Here is a 12,062-nt window from a genome sequence, read left to right as displayed (position 1 = left end):
GACTTCTACAAACATCTGGAAAGATTCATAGGTTTACAGAGTGGGGTGGACACAATAAGGTGCCAGGAAAATAATAGTGGCATCTATAAGGTGAATACAGCATACAAGATCCTGAATCAAGCTAACCAGCAGATTAATAACTGGCCTTGGAAGCATATATGGAAAATCAAGATTCCCTATAAGGTAGCATGTTTTTGTTGGTTACTAGCAAAGGAGGTTGTTCTGACACAAGACAATCTTACAAAGAGAGGGATTCAATTGTGCTCAAGATGTCACTTATGTGGAGAAGATATTGAGACAGTTAGCCATTTATTTTTACATTGCAAGATAACTGACCAGTTATGGAAGATCTTTATTAATCTCAGGAGCGTAGCTTGGACAATGCCTAGTAAGATTACTGAAGTTCTTTTCAGTTGGGATGAAGCTGGAACTGGAGCAAGAAACAGAGATAGATAGAGAACTATCCCAGCATGTATTTGGTGGACAATCTGGAAAGAAAGGAATTCCAGATGTTTTGAGGATAAAACAATTTCTGTGCAGAAGATCAAGCTTAATTGTGTTTTGCTTTTTTGCTTTTGGTGTAAACAGATCTACGCAGAAGATATTGTTTCAATCCTTGATGTCCTAGAATCTTGTTAGGCCTGAGGTCCAAGTTTTGTTTTCTTTTGGCTACTCACTTGTAAACATGGTTTCAGTACAACCTATGTACTGATTTTATTATAATATACAATATGTTACCATCTCAAAAAAAAGAAATCGGTATGTTACCATCTCAAAAAAAAGAAATCGGAGTAAGAGTGACCGGAAAAGAAGAGAGAAGGGAGAGCATTTTCTCTCTTAGATAAGGAACTCCGTAATAGTTTTTGTCAGATAGTTATGTAATTAATATGTAATTAGTTTGAGTCCCACATTGAATAGGAGTAGGATATGTATTATGTATAGTTATAAATAGGGCTTATTGTATTACAATTAATACATCAATAATATATTTTTCTCCCATGCCTTCTCACATGTGGTATCAAATTGGTGAGAAAATTATCATTGTGCATCATTTCAGCAACTTCCGGGAAGAAAGACCTCGTCGCCGTACAATTTTCCAGCGACTTAAAAGGCTATCCGCGACAAAATCACTTTATGTTGGTGTCGTGCAAAAACCAACACCACCACTAGGTTGCGCCGATCACTCTATGTTCTAAAGCAGTCTCCTCGAGCCTGGTTTGGTAAGTTCAGCACAGTTATTCAGGAGTTTGGCATGACTCGTAGTGAAACTGATCACTCTGTGTTTTATCGACATTCTACTTCAAATCTCTGTATTTATCTAGTGGTTTATGTTGACAATATTGTTATTACCGGCAATGATCAGGATGGTATTACTAACTTGAAGCAACATCTCTTTCAGCACTTTCAGACTAAGGATCTGAGCAGATTAAAGTATTTTCTAGGTATTGAGGTCGCTCAATCTAGCTCAGGTATTGTTATCTCACAACGGAAGTATGGTTTAGACATTCTTGAGGAGACAAGAATGACAGGCTTCAGACCTATGACACTCCTATGGATCTGAATTCTAAACTTCTGTCAGGTCAGGGGGAGCCGCTTAGCGATCCTGCAGGATATAGGCGGCCGGTTGGTAAATTAAATTACCTCATAGTGACAAAACCTTATATTTCCTTTCCTGTAAGTGTTGTGAGTCAGTTTATGGATTCTCCATGTGATGGTCATTGGGATGGAGTTGTCCGCATTTTTCAGAATATAAAATAAGCTCCAGGCAAAGGATTATTGTTTGAGGATCGAGTGCATGAGAAAATCATTGGATACTCAGATGTTGATTGGGCAGAATCACTTTTGATAGATATTCTACGTCTGGATATTGTATTTTAATAAGAGATAATTTGGTGTCTTGGAAGAGCAGGAAACAGAATGTGGTTGCTCGATCTAGTGTAGAAGCAGAATATCGAACAATGGCTATGGCAATATGTGAGCGAGTTTGAACCAAACAGTTGCTCAAGGAATTGAAATTTGGTGAGATCAGCCACATGGAACTAGTGTGTGATATCAAGTTGCCCTTCATATTGCATCGAATCCGGTGTTCCGGTAGAGAAATAAACACATTGAGATTGACTGTCACTTCGTCAGAGAAAAGATATTGCTACAAAGTTTGTGAAGTTGAATGATCAGCTTGTAGATATTTTCACCAAGTCCCTCATTGGTCCTCGTATTAGTTACATATGTAACAAGTTCGGTACATATGATTTGCATGCACCGGCTTGAAGGGGAGTACTAAATAGTTATGTAATTAATATGTAATTAGTGCGAGTCACACGTTAAATAGGAGTAGGATATGTATTATGTATAGTTATAAACAGGGCTCATTGTATTACAATTAATACATGAATAATATATTTTTCTCCGGGCTTTCTCATAGTTTCCAATTAATGTTTATTATTGATGTCTCGACATCTTTCTCACTCATTATTCCTTGATTTCTCAAAAGGAGCAAGCTTCCAATATGTAAATTTACATTACATTGTATATGTTTTTCCAAGTTGTTCTTACAGATTGTGATGCTGTTATACTGGATTGGACTATTCACTCACCTATATATAGAGGTTTTCTTAGAAACAATTTATTTTCAATTTAACCTTGCTCAGCTTGCCCCTCCCCCGTCCATCTTCAAGCTAAAACTTTAGAAATGGCTTACAAGTTCCAAGACAAATAAAATACTCCAAATTTCTCTGTGAGTTTTTGGTTGCGATAATGCAAATTGCAGTCTAACTTGGCAACCCATAAACCCCTAAGGCAAGAATGACAACAAGCATAGAGAAAATTATCTATCTGACAAGCAACTTTAGTACTGTACTTAGGCAGGGGAAGGGGGAACAAAGATGCAATAGATGCAATTAGTAACACTGGTCAGAAAGATAATATGAGGTGTTCAACTAACCCTTTCTCTAGAGTTCAGCTTCTCAGCCAGAAAATTCAATTCCTTCTCCTTCATCTCCAATTCAGCTCTATAAGACTCTATATTCTGCAATAGTACTAAAAGTAACTAAATGTATCCATTTAACACATTTGAACAGGATAACAAATAAGAAGAAAAAAAGGATTAGAATCATTCTCACACCCACTTGTTCCTTTCTAGTCATATCTGCAACCTTCTTGCTTATAGCATCATCTCTTTTCTTTAGAGCTATATTAGATGAATCAATCCTTTTCTGCTCTTCTTCAAGCCTCATTTCCTTCTGCTTGTGAGCCACATCCAAATTATTCACCTTTTCTTCTCTTTCGTTAAGCTTCCTCCGTCCTTCATATAGTTTCTCTTCCTTCTCCTGCAGCTTCCTTTCCCACTCCCCTAAATCCTCCTTGTGCTTGGAAAATCTAGCTTCATGCACTTCTTGCCTAATGAAACAGTAGAGAGGAAGTCAAGTAAAATCCTTCAAGATATCTCCAAAACGGGAAAAGCAAAAGGAGAAAGCATTCAGTTGTAGTCTTTGTATTGTCTGCCATACTCTGCAGTCAAGGAGGCATGCTCCCTTCTTAGCACACTTTCCCGAATTTCAAGTTCACGCAATTTCCTCTCCAACTCAGAATTCATTCTATTTGCCTCAGCAAGCTTGGCATCTGCAGTATGCAACTTTCCTTGCTCTTCCAAAGACTTGTCGTGATATCCAACAACCAAAGCTCTAGCATCAGCCAACTCGGTTTCAGAGGCAAGCTTAATCTGACCACGCTCTGCTTGTGTTTGACGCAGAGCCTTTTCAAGCTGCAACAACAATGATTGCATGAACAAGGTAAAGTAAAATGGAGAAACAAAAACCTCATGGAAACAGTATCAAGCACTTTGTAAATGCGTAAATGCAAATAGTTACATGTTACAAGATGAACAAATCTGCATAATCTTAGAACAGTCCATTCATCATAATTGTATCAGTTTCTTCTTTTTCCATTTTCTTTTCTGAACAACAAATGTGTTGATTAGAGAAAAAATAAATAAAAGCTTTGTCCGGGGTCCCAACCCTTTGGGTAATGCATTGACCATCTAACCAGCACAGCAATCTTTTGACTTTTGGAAGCTTATACCACAAGAAAACAGTAAAAATATCTTCAACTAAGTTTAGGTGTTCTGCGAGGAGAAAAAGACTTCTCTAAAGAGGGAAAATTCCAAGGTACTTCGGGCGGAAAGAAGAGAGTTTCTTTTGGTATAACAAATTGTAATTAATTTTTATTGAAGAATAGCACCCAGAGAGTGCAATCACTGAGTAGTACGACAATCTGCAATATGCTTCTTAGTGCACTATCTACATGTGAAAGCAACTCAAAAAATTGGCCATCCTATCTATTTCCTGTACAATTTCATTTTTATTTTTTACAGCAAAAGGATAAGAGAGCTATCTACATGTGAAAGCAATTTCATCTGTGCTTTAAGTTACAAATATTTTCCTTTTTGCATTAAAGTATCTCAGATTTCTTTCCTGTTACTGAATCCACCATATGGTCGTTTGGTACAGTGATCCACAACTTCTAGTCATTTTTTGTAGTCCTCTTCTATTCCAAAAATGTAGCAGGTCTCGAAGAGATTCTGGAAGCACCATTTGACTTCAAGCAAATTGAAACAGCATGTACTAATCTGGTTTGTGATTTTGCAATTTATGAATGAGTACTATGCCAACCTCTTCTTGTAGACTGTTGGATCAAGCAAGCCTCTCTAGCTACTAGCCATGAAAACACTCTACCTTGTAAGGTGCTTTGTCTCTCCATATCAATTACAATGGCTATACATGTTCTTGTTGTCTATTTTGGAACAAAATTATATATCCAGACTTCACCGATAAAGGGTCATCCGTATGTTTATTCCATACTATCCTATCTGGTATTAACTTAGAAGCTTTCTATCATCTATAGAAAGCTGTTCATTTCCTCTATCTCCCCATTATTGCATCTTTTAACAGAAATGCTCCACCTTGAGCAGATTATTATGTCCTAACCATCACCGAAGAATGTATGTCCTAACCATCCGATCTCTAGTCATAAAAGTGATGATATGGCTGATGTGATCACTAAGTGTTTGCATGATTGGGGTTTGGAGAATGTTTTTACTATTACAGTTGATAATGCTAGTTCGAATGATACCACAGTGAAAAAGTTATCTAAACAATTGAGTAAATGGGGAACTAATATGATGGATGGTTCACGCCTTCATGGAGGTGTATGGCTCATATAATCAATATCATTGTTCAAGAAGGTATGAAGGAAGTTGGTGATTTAGTGAAACGTGTTAGGGAAGTTGTAAGGTACATTAGGCAATCTCCTGCGAGGTGTAAAAGATTTAAAGATTGTTGTGACATTGGAAAGATAACATGTAAGACAACATTATGTTTGGATGTTCCTACAAAATGGAATTCCACATGTTTAATGTTGGTTACAGCACAACAGTTTGAGAAAGCCATTGTAAGATATAGTTGTCTTGATATCGGGTTGTTGAATTATCTTCTTACATATCCTTGTGAGGATGAAAGGCCGCAAGTTCACTTGCAAGAGGTGATTGGGAGAATGTAAGACACATGGGAAAATTAATCTCGAAACTTTTTATACCCTTACCTTGAGGATTTCGAGTTCACTATACATCACATCGAATGTTCACTTTCAGTAAAATTAGGGGAGTTAATTACTTTTTGAATCAATTGATGAAAAATGAAGATACAGAATTGAGTGAAATGGCAAAAAGCATGAAAAAGAAATTTGACAGGTATTAGGGGGATCCAGCAAAATGAATAAGATGATCTTCATTGAATGTGTGTTTGATCCCCATTTGAAATTTGATTATGTGGCAATTGTACTCGTGAAAATGTACGGGGAAGAAAAAAGGGGAAAACATAAGAGATGAAGTGGAGGAGTACATGGTTTCTTTGTTGAAGAATATCAAAAGAGAAGTTCACTGGGATCTCAGTCTTCATCATCTACTGCTTCCAGCAATATTACATTAGGCATATCAGGACTTCCCCAAAGACCTCAAGCTGTTAGATTAGAGGAGGATCTGGATTATCTTGAGCAACTTGAAAATGGTAAAGATTTAAAGTTTTTCTTTTGCTTTTTATTATGATGGTTTATATACATGTGTTGATGTCATTTTTTTAATTCTCTTTAGATTTGAGCAATGATAGAAGAGATGCATCTGTAATGGACATATGGCTACGAAGAAAGAACTGTAAGTCAATGTATCCAATTTGCTCAACTTGTCATTAGTTTTTTGTTTCATCCATAGCTAAGAAATATTAGTTCAGTTCATTCAAAAAGAAGAGAGTAAAGGTTGCACTTGTAGCGATTATATGCAAGTTCATGTTCCGTGAAGACATATAAGCAATTACTTTGACTTAGTTTTTTTTGTTTTGTTTCAGATTGAAAGCTTCTTAACTGAAGACATGTTCAAGACTAATGGTTCAACATGGTGTATCTTGGCAAGCAAGATTTAATCTTATTTGAACTTGGATTATAGTTTAGATTTTATATTTTTGGTCATGTATTTATATACTTTTAAGTATTGTGTTTTTTTAAGTTTTACCCGTGACTTAGATTAAAAAATATATTTAAGATATTTGATGTTATTACTTCTCATTCTCTATGATATTTATTCTTTTTCTGTGATTCGAGTATTCGAATATGTTTTACCCGTGACATGTTCAAGACTGATGGTTCAACATGGTGTATCTTGGCAAGCAAGATTTAATCTTATTTGAACTTGGATTATAGTTTAGATTTTATATTTTTGGTCATGTATTTATATACTTTTAAGTATTGTGTTTTTTAAGTTCTACCCGTGACTTAGATTAAAAAATATATTTAAGATATTTGATGTTATTACTTCTCATTCTCTATGATATTTATTCTTTTTCTGTGATTAGAATATTCGATTATGTTAAAGTTTTTACATGACACCGAATTACCAAACCGAAAAAACCAAACAGAAAAGAGAAAAATCGAACCAAACCAAACTTATTTTGGTTCGATTTGGATTGCACTTTTTCAAAACTGAAAACCAAAAAAAAACGAAACCGAAAAGTGCAAAACCAAACCAAAAAACCGAATGCAACACCTAGGCCACAATATCCCCGTCATTCCCACCTTGTGCAGGGGCATTTACTAGTAGTCATGCCTTTTCTGAAACCTGCGTTGAAATTCCTTGAAGAGAAACAATCACCTTTTATGATAGTCATATATCCATATTATGCATAGAGGGATTCTTCGAGCAATGTGTCGCTAGACTATGCTATATCTAAGGCATCCTCCTAAGTGATTGATCCAAACACTAGGCTACTCTACACAAACATGTTTGCTGCCCAGCTTGATGCTATCAACTATTCTTTAATAGTGCTAAATATCAATGAGACAAGTTGGTCATCTAAAGGATCTCCAAAAGAGAAAGCTGCAAGCTTGCAACTAAGAGATAATGCACATACTTGCAATACAAATTTGATACATGTTATCAACAATACTGGAAATTCCGCCAGAACATGCAATTAATGCATTTACTCGGAGTTCAATGAGAAAAGGAACCCTAGTTTAGAATTCGAGAGGAATTGGGATTTATTTTTTCAAGACCAAACAAGTGTATACAACCTTGATTTCATTGAGAAGGATGTTTTTAGAAATGACTACGGATGCAAACATTTGAACTGGTGTATATAACCTTGATTACAACAGGAAGGGTGTTGCTACATATACAAACATTATCAGTTCAAATGGTACTTGGCGCATCGCTTCGTTTCTGCGTCTGAAGCTCACCTTTAGAATGCCTTGATTGGGCTTGCGGTTCTCGGAATGTAGATTGTTCTGCTATACAACCTAGCCAACCTTGTTCTTCTATATAACCTTGCATCCTATGCACTCAACAATTACTACCAGCAAAATAGAGCAACTGACATTTCTTGAAATTTTGGAGTAGTTTGCGCTAGAACAAACAAAAAGTCAAGTTATGACAATTGTCTATATGAACGCCAGAAGTACAAAGGCTATCGCTAGTGCAAGTTCTACCAAGTCTTCATCATAACCAAACAAGAGTTACTAGTGGACTTAGGATCTACTTAGGCTTTTTTATGTTACTCCTAATGTCGTTCTCATCTAACTTGGTTGGAGATGTCTCGAGTAAATAATGGAGACTAATCGAGAAAGAAAAATGTAAAAAGGGTAATGCAAGGAAAGATATACTCCCTTCAGAAGGCTACTAAAATTGCTTCTCAAATGTGTTGAAATAAGGATGTTTGAATTATAAATGATGATTCCATCTATAGCACAAATTTTGTATGACAGCCAAGGTAGATTCTTGGTAGATGTAAAATAGAAGAAACCCAATTACTCAAATTGGAATCATTTCTAAACTGTTTTGTTGATTCGTTGGCTAGCAAGCCTTGTACTAGTTCATTTTGGTGAATGCTCAAACCTGTTTGGCTAGCTTAGCACAAAATATTTTACCTTTCTCATATGTTAATTGTAATAAAGTATTCACAATTTTTCTCAAAAATCAAATCTAACTCCTAAAAGAAACTTACTGTTCATGGAACTAGAATAAAGGACTATATGAAGTCAAAGCAAGATCTCATAGGCTAACAACAACTACTGCGCCTCAATCCCAAGCAAGTTGAAGACGCTGTATGAATCCTTGATTATCAAAAATAAATAATCCGGGTCCATAATATTTCAATACTCTATACATCTCAAAAGGCTAAAGGCTAAATAATAATTTCTTTATGATAATTTCACTGACTTTTAAAATATCTAGGAATTTCTACTAATAAACTTATGGATACATCGCACAAGTAATTCAATACTTTCAACACCAACTCCAGCATTTACTCCCTTCATCCGAGAAAGAACGGGAATTTGAAATTCGGGCATTGTTAAATAGCTAGTAATGTATAATGTCCCACATCGGGAAGTAGATACTTATTATTATGTAATCATTGTATATAAATAGGGCATTATCCAGCACTTTAGACATAATCAATAAAACTTTTCCGTGCTATACTTCTCACATGGTATCAGAGCGTTGGTAAGAAACATCGGGAACGAAAACTCCGCCAAACAGTCGCCGTGAGTCAATTTTCGGCGACTTCTAGGCTGTTATTGCGTCACCTATGTTTCTCTCAGTGTTGTGCTAAAACCAACACCATCACAGGGTCCTACACCCTCCGATGACCAAACCCCAACAAACCCCGCCAGAAAATACCCCCCACCCACGCGCCGACCAGAAGGAAAACAATTCCGGCGAGATCTCCTCATGCGCCGGGGCGTGAGCTGCCCTCCGGCCAGTTTCTGACAAAACTTCTTTTGGATAGCTTGCTCGAGAGGCTATTCTGAGTCTATCCATCCAAGTTAAATCAAATTCCGATGACCTTTTTATTTTCCGGCAAAATTTTCGGTGACTGTTCAGTTTCCGGCGATATACAGTGTTTTTTTCTTCACTGTTCTTGTGAGCTTTTTATTGTTCTTGATTGTCTGTGCTATTTGGTCCAACAATGTCTTTGGGACTGGATGTTTTTGGTTCTAAAAGCACGAGTTCTGGAAATTCAAGTTTGATGATTACTTCGGAACCCTTAATGAGAAATTCAAACTACTTAGCTTGGGCTTCTTCCGTTGAGTTGTGATGCAAGGTCAAGGAGTTCAAGATCATCTAGCCAAGAAGACTAGTGATGAAGATGAAAAGGCCAAAGCACTCTGGAAGAAAATTGATGCTCAATTATGTAGTTTGTTGTGGCGATCGATTGATTCCAGACATGTTATTTAGTTTAGGAGAAGGCTCGTACTTTATACACTAATGATATATCTCGTTTTTATGATGTGATATCTTGGACGTAAAGAAATAGAAATTGGATATGTCTACCAGGTAGAGTACTCTGTTTGGTGGATGGGAAGCAAAAACCACCAATGGACTACCTCTATGAAGCTATGGATAGGGCCAAAGAGGCTATTCAAGCATCATTCACCGATGAGCAAAAATATGCAAAGGTCTTTCAGATCATTGATTCAAGATGGACGAAGCAGCTTCATCAACCTTTGCATGCAGCTGGACTTATTCTGAACTCGTCACTCTTTTATGATCAGTATGAGAATAATTCACTGGCTAAAGAAATGTGGAAGGGATTCCATAAGTGCGTTATTAAGTTGAACCCAGATGAAGACTTGCAAGAAAAGATCGTAGATCAGTTTGCTATTTACAAAGCAGGTGAAGGACTTTTTAAGCTGCGACTGACTATTAAAAAAAGAAAGACGAAGTCGCCAAGTGATCGAGTGCTTCTATATTTTATAGCTTTAACTTTTAATGTATTTTTTATACTTATTAACTCTTGAATATTTTTTTTCCACTTCTATAGTTGAGTGGTGGGACCAATATGGTGCAGAGACTCCGGATTTACAGACTTTCGCCATCAGAGTTCTAAGTTTAACTTGTAGCTCATCCGGATGTGAAAGGAACTGGAGCGTTTTTGAACACGTGAGAAATAAAAAGAATTATTTCGTGTTTTGAGATAAAGTAAATTATATCTCAATTGTCCCAACTCCTACTAATTAGTTGACACATCTTGTTTGCAGATTCATACAAAGAAGAGGAATCGACTAACCTTGAAGCGCCTCCATAATCTAGTGTTCATAAAATACAATAGAGCATTGAGGCGTCGCTACAACCACCGCAATCTAATTGATCCAATTCTTTTGGACAATATTGATGAGGCTAATGAGTGGCTAACCGGAGTCCCCGAAAATTGTGAAGATGAAGAAGTATTTGAAGGCGACTCTAATTTCACTTGGGGTGATGTTGCGGATACTAGTGGAGTTGGGGAGAACCCTTATGGTTTAAGGGAGAATACTTCAAGTTCAAGCTCGAATAGGAAGGAAAAAAGTATGGCTACTACAAGTCGATCACTATCCCTAATTGATGAAGATGAAAGTGATCATGAAGAGGAAGAGGAGGGGAAGAAGAAGATGACGAGCAATATGAAGATAATAGAGGAATTCAAGATTTTGACAATCTTGAAGAAGAACAAGAAGAGTAGAAGAATAAAATGTTGATTCTAGTAATTTAGTGGTTTTGATTTTGCTTGTCCTACGGTTTATGGAGGATTTTGTGGTACCTACTTTTAACTTTTTAAATTGAACTTTTTGATTATTTATAATGTCTTTTTGCAAGGTTTACATTATGTTTTTTAAGAATTACGCTTCACTTCAATGAAGTGTGCGCTTCGCTTTGCCCTTCGCTTTTAAAGCGAGGCGAGCCCCTATCGCTTTTTTGCGCTTCTCGCTCTCAAAAACACTGGTCTACCTACTTGGGACAGGTGTAGGCAGTTATAGAGGAATTTGAGAAGTTGATGTCAGAGTCACTGCTAGAGTTGAAAAACAACAAGAGCAGCAACATAAGATGTTTTTAGTTCTTACACTTGTTGGACTGCCTAATGACCTTGACTCAGTGAGAGACCAAATTTTGGCTAGTCCTTCAATTCCTACCTTTGATGAATTATTCTCTCGATTGCTTCGTCTTGTTGCGCCACCCAGTCACACAGTGGTCTCACCACCAACTGTTGACTCCTCTATTCTCGCATCTCATACAATGGAAAATCGGACATCTCAGGCTATGGAGAATCGACAATGAGGAGGTCATTTTGGGAGATATCGACCCAAGTGTTCTTATTATAATAAACTTGGACTCACTCGTGAAGTGTGCTATTCTTTACTATGTCGACCAACCAGAAACGCTCATGTTACTCTTACTCAGACCGAGACTACAGGTAACCAGGGATTTTCTTTATCTGAAGGGGAATATAATGAGTTCCTTCAGCATCGAGCAAATAAGCAGACATCTCCACAAGTAGCCTCGGTTGAAACAAGAAACCTAAAGATTTTAGAATTTGTTATTTTATATGCTCCGGATCATTGAAAAAGCCATTGATGCGCCTTCTAAAGAAAGTCAATGTAGGCATCATCAAGAGCTTAACCAAAGTGAGGTGCCCAATCTCGTATTTGAGAGTTCGCGGCTTCGTTTCTACCACTGCCTCCCCAACTGTCGAATGCGAGAACAGTAA

The 12,062-nt window shown here is 36.9% G+C and overlaps 1 protein-coding gene and 1 pseudogene across 2 annotated transcripts in view; one reads left to right on the top strand and one right to left on the bottom strand.

The window, feature by feature from the left end:
* The window catches only part of LOC107793731 (nuclear matrix constituent protein 1), a 34,591-nt gene that overhangs the window by 20,659 nt on the left and 1,870 nt on the right, over positions 1 to 12,062 (bottom strand). For both annotated transcript variants that reach the window (XM_016616140.2, XM_016616141.2), the window contains exons 3-5: positions 3,507 to 3,760; positions 3,126 to 3,396; positions 2,942 to 3,025 (exon numbers count right to left, since the gene is read on the bottom strand). In XM_016616140.2, coding sequence (XP_016471626.1) covers positions 2,942 to 3,025; positions 3,126 to 3,396; positions 3,507 to 3,760 — 609 coding nt within the window. The remainder of the gene's footprint in view (positions 1 to 2,941; positions 3,026 to 3,125; positions 3,397 to 3,506; positions 3,761 to 12,062) is intronic.
* Positions 5,039 to 8,157, top strand: LOC142169167 (glucan endo-1,3-beta-glucosidase 13-like; annotated as a pseudogene).

Source organism: Nicotiana tabacum, chromosome 14, assembly GCF_000715075.1.
Source record: "Nicotiana tabacum cultivar K326 chromosome 14, ASM71507v2, whole genome shotgun sequence".
Taxonomy (NCBI): domain Eukaryota; kingdom Viridiplantae; phylum Streptophyta; class Magnoliopsida; order Solanales; family Solanaceae; genus Nicotiana; species Nicotiana tabacum.
The sequence above is the reverse complement of the archived record's forward strand: the minus strand, read 5'-3'. Positions and strand labels throughout refer to the sequence as shown.